The sequence below is a fragment of the Portunus trituberculatus genome, chromosome 35, assembly GCF_017591435.1.
Source record: "Portunus trituberculatus isolate SZX2019 chromosome 35, ASM1759143v1, whole genome shotgun sequence".
NCBI lineage: Eukaryota > Metazoa > Arthropoda > Malacostraca > Decapoda > Portunidae > Portunus > Portunus trituberculatus.
This window is the reverse complement of record NC_059289.1, coordinates 14,133,061-14,156,107: the sequence shown is the minus strand read 5'-3', so window position 1 is coordinate 14,156,107 and position 23,047 is coordinate 14,133,061. Positions and strand designations below refer to the sequence as shown.

Sequence of the window (23,047 nt, the reverse complement as noted above, 5' to 3'; positions counted from 1 at the left end):
CTCCTATTCTCCTCCATCTGACAGATAAGACATATTCGCTGTTTTTAACAAGGTAGGGGCGGCATTCACATCGTTCTAGCCGGATAAACAATGGTCCGTGCAGGTGACCAGCAGGTGAGCAACCCACCTTACCTGGCCAGAAAAAGATGGCCCTGGAACACCTTTCACCTTAAACACTAGGGGGTAATTATGGAACAATAACATTATATCAACAATAAAACAAAGGTGGCATTTCCTTCATTTCACCGGATGAAGAAGAGAAACCATAGCATGAACAGAACAAAGAGGTGATGTTACGATTTCACAGCAAGAAGGATAACATTTGTATTTATTTCCTATGCTTTACTTTGATCTATTACCTTCCCCTTTTATTCGTTCCTTTCATCGTGCAGACACTAAACTGAATGAAACGATCTCAGTCTGCCGCCCTAACCTATCATTTTACGCATGAACGGAAAGAGGACAAGACTACATTGACATTATATATGGCAAGAGAAAATGGAGAGAGAAAAGTAACCAGGGACTGAGCTAACATGCAGAGGAAACGTGGAAGGGAAAAGGAAAGGATATGAACTACGGTAACATAAATCATAATAGTGGAGGGTGAAAAAGGGAAAAGGTTAATAATGTTAGTTGATAATATGGTAGGGGATAAAATGTGGTAGTGGTGGTGGTGGTGGTAGTGGTAGTGGTAGTGGTGGTGGTGGTCGTGTTGGTGGTGCAAAAGTGAAGGAAGGAAGCCCTGCATAACCACAGTGTTCCTCGCCCTGTACTGTCCATCATACTCCCCTACTTCCCTCCTCCTCCTCCTCCTCCTCCTCCTCCTCCTCCTCCTCCTCCTCCTCCTTTACCTTCAGCCAGCCTCATCTCCCTCTCTATCTCTTATTTCTAATCTTCTTCCCTCCCAGACCATACCGCCACACACACACACACACACACACACACACACACACACACACACACACACACACACACACACACACACACACAGCAAACAAAGGGTTCTATCACATGCACCATCATCACCATCATCAACAATATCAGCTTCAAACCAGATCGTACTAAATGGCTGGTGAATAGCATTAACATAAGTAACCACCACCATCACCATCACCATCACCACTATCACCACCATCAACACCATTACAACACCTTTTATTCACTGACATAATTTACAACAACGATGAAAAAATAAAGAAAGAAAGAATAAAAGTGAATCAAAATTGTATTATAAGACCCTTAAGTAATACAACTCAACCACCATCACCACCACCACTGCCACCACCACCACCACCACCACCACCACCACCACCATCAGTTTCTTTAGCCTCAGTAGCAGTAGAAGTAGTGGCAGTCTAATAAAAATTATCCCCATTACACTTTGTGAGGCTGGAAGAGGAGGAGGAAGGGAAGGAAGGTGGAAGGGAGGGAAGAAGGCAAGCAAGAGAGAGAGAGAGAGAGAGAGAGAGAGAGAGAGAGAGAGAGAGAGAGAGAGAGAGAGAGAGAGAGTTGAGGGCCATGTAGGAGAAGGATGGGGAGGGGAAATGAGGCAAGGAGGCGAGGAGGCAAGGGAGGAGAGGGAGGGGAATGTTGAAGTTCTCCTGGTGGGTCTTCCCCGGTGGGTCTTCCCGTTGGGTCGTCTCTGGGGTGGGGTCGTCCCTAGGTGGGTGTGGGAGGGACGGAGGTCGGATTACTTGGAACTAATGGTTACGAACGACCTCACCTCAGTTGCAAGGGAGATCGTTAATTCGCTGGCACCCCAGACGCCCACTAATGACAGGTTGTTGCTGGTAATTACCTTAACACCGACAGCCAGCCCAGCCCCTCAAGTTTCCCTGGTCCTCCTACTGTTAGAGCTTTTCCTTCTTACACTGGAGGGCGAAGAGGCGAAGGAAAGGAGGTAAACGTGAGAAGAGATGCAGAAGTTGAGTAAAAGAGATGTAGGAAAGAAGAAAAGGAGACGTAAGAGATGTGGAGTGAAGGCTGAAGGAAGAGAAGGAGGTGAGTGGAGGAACGAGTGAAAAATGTGAGGCAGAAAAAGAGAGAAGGTTGTAGGAGGATGGTGAGAGGGAAAGAGAGAGAGAGAGAGACGGTATTAGGAGTTAGTGAAGAAAAAGAATAGGAGCACAAATACGATGACATGGCGAGGAGGAAATAAAGAAAATGTGTTTACATCGGAGAGTCAAAAAAATCAAGGCCACACACCTGGTCGAAAGTCGTGGGTGAGGCAATTATTTTACCAGCCAAGAAAGCACGTTTATACTCCATTTATTTGTTGTTTTCGCCTTTTTTGTGCCTTAACACGCAAACTTACACCTAATGACCATATTCTGGAACACCTCTGCCCCGCACCGCCACTGCATCCAAAAGACTCTAGCAAATCAGTCTCTCGTTAGATCTTCCTTTATAAATCACATGAAATAAAAAAAAAATAATACACGTGATAATTAAAAAGGAAAAAGCACTCTTCATAAATAATTAGAAGTAAAAAACAGAGGACGTAGTTGAAGCTACACGGGTTTTTAAGGGTGTTTCTATGATTGTAGTGACAGATTAACAGCATTTCTATATTATGAGCAGGAGAAACACTCTTGGGAACCTACCTGATCATCTCTATTGCCTTTGAAAATAGTCGTAGTGAGAGAACAGTGTTTCTGAAGACGGACTAAGTATAAGGATGACGCGTTCAAACAATGATGAACAAAAAGCAATGACATGAGATTAATCAGGTTGAAAGTAATTAGGTCCCGTGATAAGAAAAAGACATCAGGTGTGGCTATGATCATGACCTGTATATTACGATGCCTAACACTAATTAACCTATATAACCTTCTATTGCGTGCAAATCTGGACTCTCACTTTTTTATTGACTCGCTATTCAGAGTCTTCATAGCTCTAGAAAAATATAAATAAACATATAAGTAGATATAAAGATAAGTGCACCTTCAGTGGCCTTCTTATGTCCTTTTTTGGATTGCCTTATGCCAGAACGCCTCTTGCCTAAATATAAATCAATATAGATCAATATTTCATGCACGTAGAGCTTAATCATGACTTGCAAAAAATACTTGATACCTGCCACTAATGAACTGTTCCATGCAAATATGTTTCCTTCACTCCTTCACAGTCACAGACCCTCCATCTTGAACGATAAGCATGTCAGGCGTGGTTGTAGTATGACCCATATGAAAAATGATACCACACCAGCAACTACTGAACTATTTAAACCCTTCAGTACGGGGACGCATTTCTACCACGAGTTTTTAGTGTGATTTGACGAATTTATTTACATTAGAAAGGGTCTATGGAGGTCAGAAGATTAATGGCCAGAGTCTTCATTGTTCTATTACCCATATAAGTATCTGAAGCAGTATAAAATCGCCAAATAGTAAGCAGAATGAATATGGAAACCCGTCATGGTGCTGAAGGGGTTAACCTTATCCTGTCGTTCACTCCTTTATGGACACGAGATTCAGGTGCAGGTCCTTCACAACGCTTTGTCTCGTCAACGCTCGTTATTCAGGTCGTATTCTTCATGACCTACAAAACTCACGACAAAGGCCGCCAATAAAACACACGAGTATCACTTTCTATAGTCATGTATATTCCTACTTTATTTACTCATGTGTTAGAGATTCAATTTGCGAGTCGCGTCTCTTCATGATCTTCACCTTCGTGTGTGGGTGACTAGGAGAAACTCGCGGCTTACGGGGAGAAGGAGGAAGACACGGCCGCAGAGTTACCTTGCCCTTACCGAGGCTTGTAATGTTAGATGCGTCGCGGCAGAGGCAAAACATTGATGTAGTAGATACGTCACTACGCCCACTCCTGTGCATATTTAAGAGATGGCCATGACCGGATTGTGTGTAGCAGGGAGAACATGGCGAATAAGACTGTGTTTGGATGTGTTTGTATAGATATAATGATTTCTTCCTCCTCCTCGTCCTTTTCTTCCTCCTTCAGTGCGTTATCTTCGCCTGTGATGCAATGTTTCTCATATAACAGGAATAGTAATCAGATAAAGATGATAGGAATGTATGATCTGTGACCGCTTTCCTGTTCTCTCTCTCTCTCTCTCTCTCTCTCTCTCTCTCTCTCTCTCTCTCTCTCTCTCTGGTACGGTAGATGCGGTGCAGTCCCTCAGTCCCTCCCTCCCACCAACCCCCCAGTCACTTCCTCTCACCCCTTCCACGGCACTACCTCACCCCTTTCCCTTTCCTCTGTCCAGCCACCACCACACCACCGCCACTACAACTCTCTCTCTCTCTCTCTCTCTCTCTCTCTCTCTCTCTCTCTCTCTCTCTCTCTCTCTCTCTCTCTCCTGCCTTGTCCTCGCTTCACATCCTTTCACTTACGCATGAAAATACTCTCATGTTAGTTATAAATGATCCGCTCGCCCTCTCCTCGCAGCTGACGTTTGAGTAATCCCCGTCAAATAGAGAAAGGGTTAAGAGGTTGCCGATTGGTGTTATAATCTCACTCATTCGTATGCACGTCTCAACTCAATATAGCAACAAATGGTGACATGTATGGTTAATGGTGCACTTTGTTTTCACCTTCTATTTGCTAAAGTTCAGTCTAGAGCACACGCTAGTAACACGAAACCTTTCAGTCTTTTTTCCCGCATCCACAGGTAGAGTTACGCTCCGTCCGGGGCCCTCTCAGATCAGCTGTTTGTGGCCCTTGAGGAAGCATAAGAGTGAGTAAGCCCTGTACCGAGCGTAACCTAAAGACCTCAATGCCAAGTTATCTCTTATGCTCCGGGAGTGGGTGAAAGTTGGTGCTGCGACCCATTCCACACACATACACACATTTCGATTTGGCGCGAGGAGACAAGAGCAACACGCGGGAAGACAGTGCAGCAAGAAGACCTCAGTGACGCTACCCTCATACAGTGGTGAGTGTTGGCTTGAGTAACTGGTGAACAGAGACCAGCAGAGCCTCGCGCACTGCTCATTGTGTCGCACCGCCGAGGGAGCGCCGAGGAGCCAACACTGGAGTGAGCGAGCCCTCCACTGCCCACTAATATTGATCACAGACTCCCTCGTGCACGTCCACTGCTACTCCGGGAAACAAAGGATAGTAAGGTTGGTCCGTGTGTGGTGTGTCTCGTGCTGTGGGCAAGTTAGACCCACAATAAAGTGTTCCTCAGGGGGAGTGACGATTCCCTCCTGCACCACAGCCTGCCAGTACCTCTGCACCTCTTGGCAGACTCCCAAGACTCTACTGACACCTACTCCATCAAGGACTTTTATTTTTTGTTTCTTTCACCGTAAACGCACAAGTGAATGAGGTCGGGGATGCAACAAAGCAGTGCGCAAGATCCTTATAACGTTCAGTGAGAGTTTCTTCATGCTACTAAATGAAGCTCCTCCTCCCCTTGCAGTGACAGTAGCGAAGGATGACAAACACGGCCCTTGAATCATTAGTAGGTCTTTGTGTTACGTAGCATAATTGAGGCTCCTCACAACACTGCAACCCGTCACAAGGTCGAGCGACGGGAGTGAAATAGTGCTAGGTGACTGCCGCTGCCTCTTGGTGACAGGATATGCCGATCAGTGTTGTCTACTTTCTCAATAACGAAGGAAAAGGTTACGTGATTTATGCGATGTATTCCAAGGCCACAGGACGTTTGTTGTGGGTGACATACGCGTGGCCCTGGCTCCTGGCGTCCTCCGTGGCTCCAGTTCCCGTGGCCCTGAGATGCACAGCTGCCACACTTAACCACAATGATGTTAGGTGGCTGTATGTGCCTTTAACTTGATGTTTTGTAACGGTATTTGCATCAAGGAAGGTCAAATGCGCCGAGTGTAGGGTGTGCTGTTCGAATACACCCACACCCTCCACTTTTCTCAGAGGAACTCGTCACTTCCCACATTGTTTCGAACTACGCATGTAGTGTTTCTCACCAAAATCAATAACTCAGCATGTAAAACATCGACGCAACATGTCCCACGTAATCTGTAAGACACACACCTGCATGCCAAAAAACACTAAGACCCCCAGCAAAGAAGACGGGTGTGATTTATGGTGTGTAGGAGCGAGGGAGGTGATGTTGCCAGTGCACACGTCACAAGGTCTGCCTTGCCCCGAGGTTGCGTCATCCACGGACCACAATACACAAAAGCAGGGAAATATCCTTGGGATGAAAATAGTCTTTGATGAAGCTCCTCCCTTTAATGAGGAGGCCTACGCAAGGGGGGGAGGGTGATGTTGGGCGTGTTGCAGGGCAGATGTTTACCAGCCAAGGTCACCATTAAGTCTCCTCCCTCCTGCTTTCGAGTACGGAGTCAAGGAGAGAGAGGTGGTTACGAAAGAGGTTTAATCAACTAGTCAGAACCAGTGGCTAGCCAAACATGCACACATACATACATGCCCAGAGAAGTGAGCGCTCAAGGTTAGGCCGCCCACAAGGTGAAGTAAACCTTGAGCAGTGTTTCAAGGCTATGAATGTCTCGCTCAACCTTACCTTTTCATAAATCTCTGCCCATTCCTTCCACCATGAGAGTTTCCCCAAACGTTCCACGCTAGTAAGAAAAATACTAAACAGTGACCATGATGACAGAAAATGCTTAAAAACTGCTGACGCAGGGCATTTTGTTTGCTTTGACGGAGAAATTCCCTTCCACCTTGAGACTCAAGGAAAGAAACCCAACGAATCCCACCCTCAGGTCCTCCTGGAGGGTGGCGGGAGGGACACGCGCTGATGAGGCTGTAACTGCGCCACTGCTCTCCCACGTTCCCCCAAGTCTGTCTCGCTACATTCCTTTTCAGTTCGTCATAATGCGAAGGCTTCAGGTTCGCCACACTCAAAACCATAAAACCGTAAAATTGCTAAAAATAATAAAAAGGAAAAACTGTACACGACTTGCTCTCATGTTCTCACCTCAAAGACTCCTTGAAGCGAGCCTTACCTTCACCTCAAAACATTTTACTGTCAGTAGAAAAATGGATCTAAAAAACACCCTCAGTTCACCTGAAATGAAAAGATCAAGCCAATCACACTCGTCTAAATATCATTCGATTATCGCGCGGCAGTCGGTCGACGCCCCAGGCATATCACATAACCCGGGGTAAGTGTCGCCTGATCAGGGTCGGCGGGCGTACCGTGGCGGAATGTTTCATACAGATAGGTGAGCCGTCTCGCCTTTCCCGCTCACTGGATCCCGTTGACAAGGGTCGTGGATCTGGACGGGGACGGTGAACGCACTCAAAAAACAATTAAATTAATCTGTTAATAAGTAAGTAGTAGTAGTAGTAGTAGTGATAATGATGATGATGATGATGATGATGATGATGATAATAATAATAATAATAATGATAATATATGATGAATAAAGTGGATTAGATAGAATAACAAAAAATAAACTTGAAAGAACAAGTATATACTTGATTAAGACGTAAAAAGAATTCTGTACAAAGGTCTGAGCTGCCATTACTGATATATTAAATAGTCCTCATTTGCTTGAATACATATCTCTCTCTCTCTCTCTCTCTCTCTCTCTCTCTCTCTCTCTCTCTCATGAAATGAGCTACCCTTCCTCTGACATAATCTTCGTGCATACATTTGCATACGTGTACCAGGCTGATATGTTTTGGTAATTACAGATAACCACGTAACACCTTCATACATTGCTCATCTGTATAGATCCGCATTACTACAGTCAATTTTTTTTCTTTAATATATGGAGAGCATGTGTTCAAGGGCTAAGTTCTTTTTTGTTGAACCCGACCCTTATACTGCAGCTTTCCAGCCAAGCGCCTCGCCGTCTCACGACCCAAAGCAAGGCCTCAAGAACTCCACCGATGACTCACTCTGACGCGTCCGTACATGACGTGCAACTTCTTTTTTTCCTGTTAAGTTCGACGAACGCACACCAGGTGAGCTGGGGCCATTTGTTAAAATAATGGCCATGATACAACAATGGGACTGACAAAGTGAAAATACTGGGGAACGATATCGCCCTCAACCTTCTTCCGTAACACCTGCCATCACTCACACCTGCCGCAACACGTGTGGGTCTGCGCAGCACATTTCATTCGCGAGCTGCCGCTGTGTCAGGGTGAGCACCGCACAAGCCACAAAGACAAAGACGTATCTCTGCGCCGCACACTCAGCCTTGATATACATTTGTTGACACGCATTATGTTTTCATTACATAAGTGATTCCAAACCTTCGTTTCAACTAGATATACGTAGAAAAGGTAGCTGAGGGTGAATTTGTGGGTGAATGAATGGTTCGCCGTTGTTAGCTATACTTAGAGAAGACATTCGTGACAAATATGTTCTCATCTCGATGCCATACTACTCAGACCATTTAACGTCTAAAGACGCAGTTCAGATGTTAAAAAATGCAAATGAATAAACAAATCGTAAGCAATTAAGATTTTACGGATAAAAGATCAATCATTTCATTCTTGCTTGTGACTTACTTCAGCATACTGAGTCAGCGTGAAGAATAATGCGATAAATACAGAGTTTCAGCAACGGCATGAACGGATAAACCACAAAAGCCACAGTGACGGACAAGGAAAACGAAAAAAAGAACGATTTAGCTGTGATTATCTGCAGCACAAGTGAAGGAGCGGGTGGTGGGAGCGAGAGAAACGTTACAGAATGTAGTGCACTTAACCTACACAAATGTTCAGTTAGAAACACGCTTACAAAAACTCAAAACCAGGTGATGATAATGACGCATATTCCACGTTGAGACACCCATCCAGATAACTCATCACAGAGCCGCTTTCACACTCAAGATAACGATGACTATTCTTTGTGATGGTTAAGGAGTCTGGCCCCGCTATCTCTTAACACGTGAGCAGAGACAAGGGGCCATGATCTCTCCCTTCTGCACACTCACGAAAGGTCTACAATTCTACATAATATCAAAAGTATACATAGACTGAGTACACAAAGTAGTTAGAATAATATAAAAGAGTAAAATAAAATACAAAACACGCCAGACAGATTATTAGAAAGAGAGCTAGACGGAAAAGAAGATGAAGGAATTAAACAGGAAACTGATGGTAGTCGGTGGAGAAGACTGAGGGTATTTGTCCACCATAGATGTCAGAGATGATGGTGATGATGATGATGAAAACAATTGATGGTGAATAACAAAACAATAGTAAATCAATTGACAGACTTCATGCTTCGTTTTCCTTCTTCTTTCACTTCTTTGTCTCATTATATATTGATAGTATTCTCGAGAACCTGTTCCACCCACTCTCGACATAGCTCCGTGGACACATCATCAAGGCGGTGCTCGTGGCAATACCCAAGATACCAGTTAATCTCAAGACTTCCCACTTCTCAACTCCAGTCACAGTCACATCCGCCACTTACTACCCAGTGTCTGATGGGAAACCATGTCAAACTTTATCACGTATTTTTTTGTCACTTGAGGTTCCTGTAACTACGTGTAAAACTTGAAAAACTTTAACTTCTCTACGCATTTTCTTTAGTGATGTTGCACAATTTCGCTATCTCTCCCTTTCATCTATTTTTACTAGTAACAGCTAATTCACTTATTTACATATCGTGTCTACGTATACATTCATTCATAATTTTCAAAGGGGATTGCAACACATTATGTAGTAGATGAAAGTTTGATGATTATTTCTATGTTACGTAATATTATTGCAGTTCACACTTCCAACACACGTTTGAGATAAGTGGACTGGCTGACCCACAGACTGATAAACACACGAGCATTTACTACTGGAATATATTACGATAAATATATCAATTGAAAGTATTTGATAGATTGACCATATATTTGTACAATTAGTGACAAATGTACGAGTAAACACGTTCAAACAATCACAAGGCCAAGTATTATTAGAAAATTAATACGTTACAGAAAAGTGTCATTTACCTTGCTGTGGTGGTGGTGGTGGTGGTGGTGGTGAAGGTGGGAGCTGGAGGACCACATTAGGGGCACCAAATTCAGGGCACGGTGAGAGTTCAGTCTGTTCCTCGGCATGCCCTCAGGGTGTGGCCCGACAACTTGTGAAGTCCAAGCTGCCTTTCCATTCCTGTCTGCGACTTTTACGTGACAAAAAATCCAGTCGTAAAGATTTGAACTGCATTTCATTATCATTAGTATCATTATCATTACTATCATTATCATTACTATCATTATCATTACTATCATTATTATTATTATTATTATTATCATTATCTTTACGGCCTTAACTATATGCTTAAAATCATTGCTGTTCAAGTTGAGGAAATGTGATATTTACGATTCTTATGGCGACTTTACATATTAATAAAACTGTTAAACGAATGAAAACTTTATGTGCTGTATCTTATATTCTCGGAAATCATACCTCATAAAGCGAGACATTTGCAGGTACTATGCACCGTTGAACACTTAACACTTATATTCACGTAATATTTATACATCAACATTTTGCAAGTATTCAATTTAGCGCAGCGTTCCGTAAAGATATGCAAGTCTTGAGATAGAAGTTACTTAAAAATGTACGACGGTTAAGCAGTGCGCAGCGAACGTATGACGAAGGTGATGCATAAATGAATTTGATGTAGTTAATAAAAATGGTATAGTCCTGCTTCTAAAAAAAATAATAATAATAAATAAATGAATAAATAAGTAGATAAGACTTTTCCATATTTTAACGGGGTTATCTACAATTAAAGTAGTTTATCATACTTTTCTTACCTGATTATCACTTTTTTTTTAACTAGGCTATCATTTTTTATAGGCTATCATTTTATTTTCTGGGCTACCAAACAGTTCCATTAGGCTATCAGATATCATTCACTGAGTTATCACCACCTTTCACTGCACTAATGAAAACACCTTGAATAGGCTATCACAAATCAACACCGATTACAAATGAAAAGAAATGAGAAGAAACGATAGAGCAATGCCACACACACGGCACTAAACCCATCAGAGAGAGGTACATGTTGAAAAGACTCAGGCAAAATCTTGACAAAACCAGCTACATATTCTTAACAATACAAGCAACGTCAAGGAATGTACAAGAATGATATACGGAATACATAATCCCTAAGAAGAGCTTTGTCTAACCAACTTAAACCTGCTCCAACTCAGCTTTTCTAGAGTGAACGGTCTGCTATACGTGTCAGTAGATGATGCTTTGGCTACATATTTTCATTTGTTTCCCGCTATCCACATTTTTTTAACGTTTTTATATCCGTTCATCCACATAGAGCTATTCTTACCTACGTGCACAAGGCTATCCATATGTTTATCCAAGACTAGGCTATCAACATCTAAGCTATCCACATCGAATCTAAGCTATTACATCCTTATCCACATCTCTCCTAAAGTAGCCATATTCTTAACAAGCTATCCACTTCCACTTGTTGCGTGTTTTCAGCCGTTTTAAACGAGTGTCAGATGTTTACATGTTTATGAATGATGATACGCACCACGGCATTGTTCTTTCCTGGCTGCCATGTCGACCTCACACACTAGGAAACAGTACACACACTCAAATGAATGAATAAATAAATAAACACGCGACAGCACTCACTTGGGTAACACAACCACGTGGTCATTGGTGTCTATATTAAACTAGATCTGTATCTCCTACTCGTTCTAGCTAACTTGAAGGGTCACTTAAAAATTTTCAGAATTGAGGTGATTTTTTTTTTATTTCTTTTTTCTATTGCATTATTTTTGTTCTAATTATCTATACCAAGTTATTTAAGTTTCTCTATCCCTTTTATTTCACGTAATGTTGTTAGGTTTGTTGCCTCAGATGTGAGCGGAATTTGAATACGAGTATGCTGCTGATGTGAGGTAGATGTCTTAGATATCAGCCTGTGTGGGAACCGGAGTTACCAGAGACTATTGATACAGTACTTAGGATGTGAGAAGCACTGATGCACTCTATAAAACCTCAGACTGGTGAAGCGTAGCACACACTTCCTGAGCCTCAAGCTGAAATGGTATTGACAATGGTGCAGTCTGCGTAAGGAATACATTTGAAGTGCTGCCCAAGTTACTATTCAAATTATACAACTAATTTACGATTTACAGCTCTGCTCCTTTTCAACATGAACTTGTTCCACCTGGCTTGTGATAAGAATCAAGGGTGTTACACAACTGAAAAAAGACCAGTCCAACTTTTTTGTCAAAAAAACTCTTGTCTTAATCATTTATATCATTGAAAAAGTGCCGAATTTCATGTTATCAGCGGGCACCAGTTGCTGGGGTCACTTGGGTCGCCGTGTGTGCATGCCCTTCAGCAGTCACCGGGCCAGGAGCTAGTGCTTCACCCATCGCGAGGCGGAGAGAATAGCGGCGCCTGGCATCGCTGAAAGGCTGGAGGGCTCCTGGACACCCAATTAGCGTGAAGGGACTAGGTATTGTGCTGGATTGTACTCAAGACTCGGAGGTAAACTTGCCAAGCAAACTTGTGACGTACGAGTAAACTAGTGCACGATTGTCCTCTCATGCTGGCCGCCGGTCACTCGGGGCGCTCTACCTCCTCCTCCTCCTCCTCCTCCTCCGCTTCCGACAGCGCCACTGACTGCTTCGTAATTTAGCATCGTATTTCCTTTATCTTCGTTTAGCGTGACCTGGGCTCTGGGGCTTGCTGACTCCTGCAATAAGATTCAAGACTGGTTGCTTCCTGGCAGGTCGTTCTTTCGTCCCGGAGAGGAGAGCCGCGCCCTCCGCCGTCTCAAGTGCTGCCTCGCTTTTGCACAAGCAAGAGCCTCCAGGATGATGTGATTTCATTTAGCAAACAGCCGGCGTGAGGCGGTGACAACAGACGCTGGCTATTGCTATGCTCAGGCGCCGGTGATCAGCAGGAAGCGGGAGATGTGCAGCTCTACTCAGCACTCAGCACTGGGTCAGAGAACCATCAAACGCGCCTTTGTTGCTCCTTCCTACACCGCCAGCCACAAGGGATGAGAGGACGTGCCTGTCTAGGTTCGCCGCCCACCACCAAGCCTGGAGAGTTCCTCATTATAAACGTATGACACTCAAAATACAAACTATTCATACAAATCCCAAGACACAGCAAAGAAAGCCAACCTTTACAACTGAAGATAAAGAGAAGGAACAGTGTGCAGGGGTGCGAAGGAATGAGAGAAGGAGGGAGATATATTGTGAAACTCAATGTTGAGATGAGAAAAATAATGATATACAAAGATAAGCAGTAAGTACGCACTGTACCTTTTAGAAGTAAAAGACTGAAATGTAAGGTTGTAAAAGATTAATAAATAAATAAAAATCGTGGAAACTAAGAGAAACAGAAGCCGGTGTATTTCACGAGACAGAGGACAGGCGCTAAAACTGTCTGAGTGGTGTGAAGGAAACACAATGGGCGAGGCTGCGAAGAGAGGGACCTAATGACCTAAATTTGTACAAGAGCCGAGACGAGTAGTCCTGTGTAGAGGGAGCGGGAAAAATTAACGAGGAAGATGGTTTTAATGTAATATCTAGAGTACAGTGCTTAGTATTTGTCTTACATCTTCACGTATACAGAAAAGTAGACACCCATTTTCTTAACATATGATTGTAATTATATATGGCAACATATCCATTCACGAGCTTAATGTATGTTACTATTCCCCAGACATGGCAGACAGGAGTGAGGCACAAGACTCGAGCAACATCGAGATCATTGAGTGTCGGGAGCCACACTTGGAGGCCTCACAGGACTTGGAATTACTGGCTCAGGAGATTGCAGAGGCAGCTGTTGAGGACGAGAGGAAGTCCAGAACGCCTTCACCTTCACCACCACAGACGTTGCCTTCCTTAGCGTGTGAAGCGGCGACAAGGGAAGACTCGCCTGAGGAGGACCAGGAAGAGGAGGAGAAGGAGGAGGACGACGACGACGACGATGATGATGAAGGTCTTGACAAGTGTGAAGACGACCTGACTCAGCTGGAAGAGGAGGCAGCCGACAAAGTAAGGCCGAGTAGTCCCGTTGACGAGGCTTCATGGGTACTGGTCGATGCTACTGACGATGAAGCATGCAACTCAGAGTTTCCAGAACAGAAATTTAGTGTTTATAGAAAATTTTTGGCCCGTGGAGACCTGCGTCAGAAATTAGCAGACTTGGGATTCTTCACTGACCCCACTGCAGAGGCCTCTGGTGACGACAGGCTGACGGAGCAGAGTCTTCAGAACCTGGTGATGTCCTGCTCCGAGTCCATAGTGATCTGTGACCTTCCTGAGGTACGTGTGTGTGTATTTATTTACCTAGTTGTAGTTTTACAGGGCCTGGGCTTTATTTCCTGTGGCCCCATCTCCATATCTACACTTATCCAATTTTTCTTTGAAGCTATGCACACTCGTTGCTGACACCACTTCTTCACTCAAACTGTACCACGTCTCAACACATCTTTGTGGGAAACTATATTTTTTAACATCTCTCAGGCATCTTCCCTTTCTCAGCTTTTTACTATGCGATCTTGTGCTTCGAATGTCATATTCTTCTCTCAGGATCAGTTTCTCATTATCCACTTGGTCCATTCCGTTGATCAATTTATAAACTTGTATCAGATCCCCTCTCTCCCTTCTCTGTTCCAGGGTTGGTAGATCCATAGCCTTTAGTCTCTCCGTATGTCATCCCTTAAAATTCTGGGACCATTCTTGTAGCCACACTACTCCTGCATATTCCAATCTGGGTCTTATTATAGTACTTATCAGTTTCTTCATCATTTCTTTGTCCATGTAGTGAAATGCTAATCCAATATTCCTTAGCAAATTATATGTCTCTCTGAAAATTCTATCAATATGTGTGTGTGTGTGTGTGTGTGTGTGTGTGTGTTAGAGTTACTTATATTGTAAAACGAAAAAAAATAGTATAACATGCATATAAATTAGGTATCTTCTTAAGCATATTCCATTCAGTCATGGCAGTACTGTTAGCGTGACGGTTGTGATATATACTTCAGGAGGGCGAGGGCGAGGACAGCACCGGCCAAGTGTTCATCAAGGACTCCCCGGACGGGCCTGGGATGCCGAGCTGGAGAGGCAGCATCGCAGGTGCCACGGTGAGACACAAAGAGATGTTATGTAAGAGAGAGAGAGAGAGAGAGAGAATATGTGTGTGTGTGTGTGTGTGTGTGTGTGTAAAGTATGTTTGTATGTTAAGGTGGAGTGTGTTTATTAGTTTGTTTCTTTGTTTGCTTGTTTTTTTTCTTTACCCACCTGTTAATTAAATCTATACTTAGGTTTCGATGAGCTGGACTAGCACCATCACCTTTAACCTAACCTATGAATCTCTGTACAACTATTTACTGATGAAAAACGGTCGAGAGAGAGAGAGAGAGAGAGAGAGAGAGAGAGAGAGAAACATATATGACCTTTTTGTGACAGGTGGAGGTGGAAATGGAGCGCCGTGGTGGACTGATGGTGGCTGCCGTGACCGTGTGGCACCGTGATCTCCTCTCCGCCCTCAACTCCCTCAGAAATCTCGTCTCCTCGGCAGGTAAGTCATGCCTCTCCGCTCACAGTGCCACCACCAGCAGAGTTTTGCAGTGAGTCAGTATTCTATAGTAAACAGACCTGATGTGAGTCTATTTGCATTAATCACAAATATTGCCAAGTCGAATAAATAAATCTTAATCACGCTGCTTGTACGAGAAAATCAGATAAATATGATTAATACGAGTAAACACACACACACACACACACACACACACACACACACACACACACACACACACAGAGAGAGAGAGAGAGAGAGAGAGAGAGAGAGAGTACAGATAAGCGGAATAAGGCAAGCTAAGAGTTGGGAACGTGAAATTAAATTAACCCTGGACGGTGAAATCATGAAGTGGAAGCTGGTAAAGAAGAGCACTTTAGGTGGAGAGAACGTGGAGGGTCTTGTGGAGAAGAGCGTGGGAGGTAAAGGGGACGGACGCGGAAGCTGAAAAAAAAAAAAAAAAACTGAAGAAAACTAAAAACACAGGATACGGTTGATCGTGAAGTTGTAAGAAAGGGTGGATGATAAAGGAGAAGGAAGCTGGTAGGGAAGAGAAGGTTGGGGATGAAGACTCCAGGGAGGAAGGGGACGGGAAGGGTAAGGGAGGGAAGAAGCCGCAGTGGGAGAGAAAGCCTATTTTTCCCCCTGATAATTCACCTTCATTGTTGGGTAATCATGGAAGGGTAAACACTCCCTCTCGCTATGATCAGCTGGCAAATAGCTTCATTAGAATTTTAAACCGAGTGAAATTAGACCAGGGGAATTAATCGTGTTTCAGGCCACCAGACACCTTCCCTGATTTTGAGCCCTCATTACTCCTTCCATAAAGGTGCTATTGCCTTCTCTACTTAGGCTGAATCTCGCAGGATTTTAGACCTATCGCTAGAAGGTCATAGGGACGAGTTTCCCCGCCGTAGACGCCTCAAAGCCCCCGTCCAATCAATTAAGGCCCGATATCGTCTCAAGTCGTGAGCAATTTAACGTAGCAAATATAATTTTTTGCCTCAATTGACAGTTGCATCATCATCGTTAGCGCCGGCAACACGAAACGCCAATCTGGGTGACGGAAATTAAAAACATGTCTAGCTGGAATTCAAAAGTCTAGTTTACATTCTACATCACTCGGTGAGGGAAGAATCAATTTTCGGGTCAGCTTCCAGAGAGATGGTGACGGTAACGGTGGTGGTGATGGTGGTGATAGTGATGGTGAAATGATGGTAATGGTGGTGTTAGATGGTGAGAGTAAGGAAGGATAAGAAAATAAAGTTAGATCTTGTTGGCAACTGCACACCATTACATACAGTGCACTTCACACACACACACACACACACACACACACACACACACACACACACACACACACACACACACACACACACACACACACACACACACACATTTAAGCGGCACACACTGATGGCAACACACATCTGGCACTTAGGCACCCGTGGCACCTTCTGGCACCCGTCACCACAGCGTCAGAGCGGCAGCAAATTGCGTCTTGTAAGGAGGAAGTGCGAGAGGAGGGGAGATGTGGGAGTAAAGGAGACGAGGGGAGATGTAAAGGACGAGAGGAGTAGAGGAAATGTGAGGAAAGGGGGAACTGTGCGGAAAGGAAGTGTATGAAGAAAACTGAAGAAGAGAATTGAGGTGATATTGGGGAATGGGAATGTGGTTGTTTATGGCTGATAAGAATAAGATAACTGTGAGATTTTGTTCGAAGGTATCAAAGATAAATAATAAGTAATCACGTACATTACATACATACATACACATACACATACACATACATAACACAGAGAGAGAGAGAGAGAGAGAGAGAGAGAGAGAGAGAGAGAGAGAGAGAGAGAGAGAGAGACAATCTTGCACACATACATAAGTCCTACCTACATCAGTTTACAAGTTTACAAATATTCAAGTGTTTTCGTCTTATTTTTCACCTGTTTTTCTATACGCTAATTGCTACTTGGCTGTCGTAAAGCCTCTGACAGGTGAAGCATTATGTTGTTCTCTGCCTTTGTGCTCAAGTCATCACGGGAACATGCAGATATGAACCTAAGTATTTCTTCATATGTTCACATTGCTTTCATGTATTTTACTGTAACATACAAAAGTAATATTTTGTGAGATGCCATGGAAGAAATAAAGTAGGTTTGCTCAACGAACAGCATCCTCCATTCAAATGTTCTCTCATACGGCATCAAATTTCTGGTCATCTCTCCTGGCGAGGTGTGTGACGTCACTCCACCATCTCGAGTCAAGAAAACCAAAATATTTTTCGAACCTAAGCAAAGTTTGCCTTTTCATATCAGTAAATATTCCGTGAGTCGGACAACGGCAGGGGCGCTGCTTGGAGATGGTGCTTCAGGAAGTATTGTCAGGCCGGCGAGGGAGCAAAGAACGCACCGACGGAGAATTAGTTATGCTCAGTGGCTCTACAATCCTGGCTCGTCTCTTTGCTGATCTGTTGTGTGTGTTTATGCTCCCGGGTGGACGTGGTTCGCGGCGTTACATGTAATCCTTGGTATTCTCAGTGTCCTGTCCGCCCCCCCCTCTCTCTCTCTCTCTCTCTCTCTCTCTCTCTCTCTCTCTCTCTCCGTGATCAACAGATTGTTTTGTTCTCCCCAGGCCTGGTGTCCTACGCAGATGTAGATGTGACCAGCCTGCTTGCCCGCGCCGCCTGAATACCCAGCCCCTTTACCCTACGTGTCCTGCTGCTCCTGACCTGCCTACAGCTCTATACATATGCAAAGTGTCACCTTCACGTCAAGGTTGTGACATACTATCATCGTCGTCGGCCAGTCGCTTTCCTGAGTGCCGAGCTCATGTCGCCACCACGCTTCAGATCCTCAAGCCGTGCTGGTGCCAGGGCCAGGACAAGTATCACCTGCTGGCACGCACTCCACCGTGGCAGTCAATTTCCCAAGTCGGTGCCAAATGTGCCTTTAATCATTTCAAATCATCTCACTTTGCTTCGAAATACGAGTACAGCTTTTCTTTCATGACATTAGGCAATATCTTGTAAAGAAATATCATTACGGCTTAACTATTAACTTCTCCTGTATTAACTTTAACACAAGACACTAAAAAGAAATCTTCGTATCGTCATCGTCACTTTTCTATCGGATGAATCACTTCCATGCATATTTTCTTCCAGTCGAATGAGACAAGTAACATCTTGACGTACGTTCGTTTGTTGTCGTATATTCCGTTTTCTACCAGATAAGCGTTCCCTTTACGTACAAAGACTATTTTATATTTCTGTCCTTAAATTCTTTATCACATCGCTTCCAAGTCACTCCCTGGAAGTACAAGTGTCTGCCTGGAGTGAGCTGTGGCATTAAATGTACGTATTATAAAACAGAAATAGATAGTCAGGTTTGAGCTTAGGTTTTTAAGTCAGTGTTTTTTTTGTTAATATCGTTTTACGCATCGCTGACTTGTAGTTCTTTTAACATAACATATCTCGTCGTGGCACTAACAGCCTGCGCAGTGCGAGTAAGTCTGTCTGGTGACCGCGTCTTCCTCAGCTCAAGTTCCCTGGCCGCGCAGGGTCGCTGGTCAGCACCTCCAACAACATATCATTATGACGTCGCATCCCATCCGGAAGGGAACTGTATTTATTGTTCATAGTATTAGACGATCTTCTGGTATTGGCCATGTAAGGAAACTCTACCCGTCGAGCGGAGGCCAAGTGTCTCCTGTGCCGTGTTCCCCGCGTGGCTTCGTCGGCTTCGTGTGATCAGGTTATGATACAAAACTATTAATTTTGATATACGTTATAAAGAAGTCATGTGATGAATCCAAATATCATTAATGTCATTAGATCTAAGGTAGTAATTCGGAAAATAAATCATCGTGTGCCCATTTGACGTGCCCTTGCTTCGGCATTTTGAAAGAAGTGGGTTAAGATAATGAACGAGACCCTCTGTACCATTACTTGCATGATAACTGTACTTACGCACGCTAACATTGCACTCATAATGCGTGTCACTACTTTCTGAATAATTCAATTAGGTTGTGCAAGGAAAATGTTATTTGTAACAAACTTAACAGTGTTTCATAAAATTTTTCTTAGTATTTTTTCTAACGTTCACACGTTATTCACAGATTAACGTACTCATAGTAAGAGAGTGAGCTAGAAGGTGAAAATGTTTTAAAATACAAAATTTTTAAATGCTACTTTAAAAACAAAATGTTTAAAAATATAAGACTAAAAAATGTTACTTTAAAGATAAAATAGAAAAAAAAAAATATTTTTCTCAGTATAAAATAAAAAAAAGGCAATACTGTCTATCAATGTAAGACAAAAAAAAAAACATGGTTTCTTTCAATATAAAGTAGAAATAAGAATTTTTTTTTTTCCAGTAATCAATCATGTAGATACAATCGGTCAGTGACAGAGGAGATCTAATTTATCACCCAGCCTTGTGATCTTCCTCTCCTATCGCAGCAACTTGACGCCTAACGATAACTCGGCTTTAAAATTGCGATCGTTGTCAACTTTATCTGTCATTGACTCTACTGTACCATCATTGTGGATTTGTCGTCGTGCCTTGTTAGATCCGAGCCTTCCTCAATCTTGCCCAGAGTCTCCTTCTAGTCGCGTGTGTTGCTGCTGGTTTTGACTTCCGATTACATAAAGCTATCACCAAGGGACCACATCCCCGAACAGCTCGTCGTCTCAGCTCCACCACTTTTAGCAAGCTTTAGTGGAAATGTTTGAGGTTCCAGTGATTCTTCATGATTCTTGTGATAGCTTAGCAAAGATTTAGCTTCATTAATATATATATTAATATATATATATATATATATATATATATATATATATATATATATATATATATATATATATATATATATATATATATATATATATATATATAAACACTCATGTGAATCTAACAAATCAATTATGTTATCTTATTATGTTATCTTATGTTATTTCTCATGAGAACCAATTCTAGCGAGGACATCATTCTTGGGTATTATTATTCATCCTCGTTTTCAAAATCAAGACCAAGCTGGTTCTCACAGCAAACACACGTCAGAATAGTGTATGTAGTGCATGAGGCATGATGAGAAGATTTGGCACATACGTGTAATACCTTCGCTTGATATTATGTACGTACACACTGTTGTCTAATTGTACTTAAAACTTTCCATTGTTGTCACGTCGCGTTGTCACAAACTTCATCGGTGTTAATTACTTTTGCTTCTGAAGATGACAATGCACAAATAGTGAATTCATTGTTCATTTAATCGGAAGACATCAGTTTATTAAAGACATGTGTTACCTCGTCTTTCTTTCAAATATACGTGTAGGTTTTTAATCTACAAATGTAAATTAAGGGTTTAATCTTATATATGTATTTTTGTCACATACTTCTGCGTTATTTTTAGCAGCCTTTATATATTTCTCTCTCTCTCTCTCTCTCTCTCTCTCTCTCTCTCTCTCTCTCTCTCTCTCTCTCTCTCTCTCTCTCTCTCTCTCTCTCTCAGCTTTTACGTCGCTGTATCTCGCCGCTTTCTTCCATTTCCTTTCCTTTCTTGTAACCGTTTTGCCTTTTGTGGTGGCATAATTTCATGTATTGTAAATTGTAAAAAGCATAAAAATAATATATTTTACGTATGAATAAAAAATCTAAAACCCACTTTGGCTATTTATTTGTCAACTACACTACCATCCCTGCCAGCTGGAATGTAGTGTGGAATGTCAGAAGGCTATAACATTCCAGCAAACAACAAAACATTGCATCCAATAACAACGGGGGTGCAACAGCATTTTTGGAGGCTATATTCCATTGATCCTTCAAGTCAAGATATCATGTTGTTAAAAACTGTCACCTTCTCTTATTATTAGAACATCATTTGCACGTGCCTCGATATCGGACATACGATCACTCTCAGAATCTTTATCAAGTATGCTGATGTCATCTTCGATAGTATGATGCAACATTACGAGCACTAGCGTAGTTTATGTAAGAGTTTGGACTTGTGGTAAATGAAATAGCTCATACCTAATTACTTAGTTCTTATTCATCACACACACACACACACACACACACACACACACACACACACACACACACACACACACACAAAGACAAATACCAAACACACACACTTGCTTGCTTGCTATAAATCATCTCTTCTATTCCATTGTGACTCATAAGCCATATAGCATACGTAGGATGAAAGCGATAACTGTCTTTCACGGAGTGGATGAGTGGATGCTGTTGAACGGCATATCGGTGTAATAGTAAAGTACTACTGTAGCACAAGTGTAAAATTATCTACTGAAATGAGAATCAGACGGAAATCGTATAAAAGAAGTATAAAAGTATCAACCATATAATTTTTTTTCGTTCGCTCTTTGTTATTTGTCTTTGTGCATCAATTATGACTGGCGGAGCTAAGGAGGGGCTGAGGAGGCGGCCTGCCCCACTATTTGAGGGCGACAGTTTTGGTCGTCACAGTTGTGAGTTTTTTGTCAATAGGCTTGTGTGTGCTATTGATTATTAGGCCTAAGCTCATATTCTTGAAACACAAGCCTAGATGCGTATATATATATATATATATATATATATATATATATATATATATATATATATATATATATATATATATATATATATATATAGTTATAACAAACTCAGTCCTCAAAACAGCACACGCAACCACCATCAGGAGCTGAAGTAGTGACGGAGGAGCTGGTGGTGGTAGGGTAGTGGTGGTGGTTGTGGTTGTGGTGATGGTGGTGGTGGTAACAGTAGTAAGAATAGTTGTAGTAGTAGTAGTAGTAGTAGTAGCAACAATAATAATAGTAATAGTGGTGGTGGTGGTGACAGATTACACACACACACACACACACACACACACTTGAAAAAAAAAAACTCCCTAATTAACATTCACACACACGTCACATTTACCAAACCTTCACCATACCTGCACACATTTTGAAAATACTAAAAGACACTCCATATATTACTTATAATGCTGTTAATTATTCCATATCGCAAAATTGAAGGGGATACTAAACTAAGTATTTTCCTTTTCTGACGCCCAGTAAACATTACATAACCACTCGTTCTTTGAAGTTTGCTGTATTTAGAAGTGAATATCTCGTGTTCCAGGCATTGTACGATGTGGTCAGTTGAAGGAAAGTAATCATATTATAGGGTCGATTCGTTGTCTTTTTCTTTTTTTTCAGATGGAAGAAAAGACACAGACCCATTGGTTATGTTTGTTTAATGGTTGTTACATTAAGAAGAAACAAGCGTAGAGTAATAACCCATAGCCTGGTTAAGACATTCGTGGTCAAAATGTCATATTATAGTTAACGTGCGCGTTAACAGTGAGGAACCAGCAGGATTCACATTACTTAATACTTAGTTACATCATTCTTATTAATACGAATTAAGCATAGGACAAGTTGTACTACCTGTTTTTACATTAGTATTAATACCATTCTGATGGCAAACTTTCTTTTTCAAGTAATATGCTAGTCATTAACGCAATGCCTACGCTAAGACAGACAGTGGCGGCGGCCACGGTTCTTCTACCCACCCTCCCACTCCCAGTACTCCTCAGTCTTTCG

General features: G+C 42.5%; 1 protein-coding gene across 1 annotated transcript; it reads left to right on the top strand.

The window, feature by feature from the left end:
* The first annotated feature begins 4,736 nt into the window (after positions 1-4,736).
* On the top strand, positions 4,737-21,101 carry LOC123513056. The gene is made up of 5 exons (XM_045269874.1): positions 4,737-4,897; positions 13,588-14,192; positions 14,915-15,013; positions 15,339-15,450; positions 18,076-21,101. Exons 1-5 carry the CDS (start codon positions 4,756-4,758, stop codon positions 18,129-18,131), a joined length of 1,014 nt encoding a protein of 337 aa, XP_045125809.1. The 5' UTR covers positions 4,737-4,755; the 3' UTR covers positions 18,132-21,101.
* The last annotated feature ends 1,946 nt before the right edge of the window (positions 21,102-23,047 follow it).

What these genes read in the sequence shown, in the direction of transcription:
- LOC123513056 (XM_045269874.1), top strand. Translation starts at nt 4,756, where the DNA reads ATGCTCCGGGAGTGGGTGAAAGTTGGTGCTGCGACCCATTCCACACAC. An exon ending in TGATCTGTGACCTTCCTGAG is followed by an intron (nt 14,193 to 14,914) that starts GTACGTGTGTGT and finishes TATATACTTCAG; the next exon opens with GAGGGCGAGGGCGAGGACAG. An exon ending in AAATCTCGTCTCCTCGGCAG is followed by an intron (nt 15,451 to 18,075) that starts GTAAGTCATGCC and finishes TGTTCTCCCCAG; the next exon opens with GCCTGGTGTCCTACGCAGAT.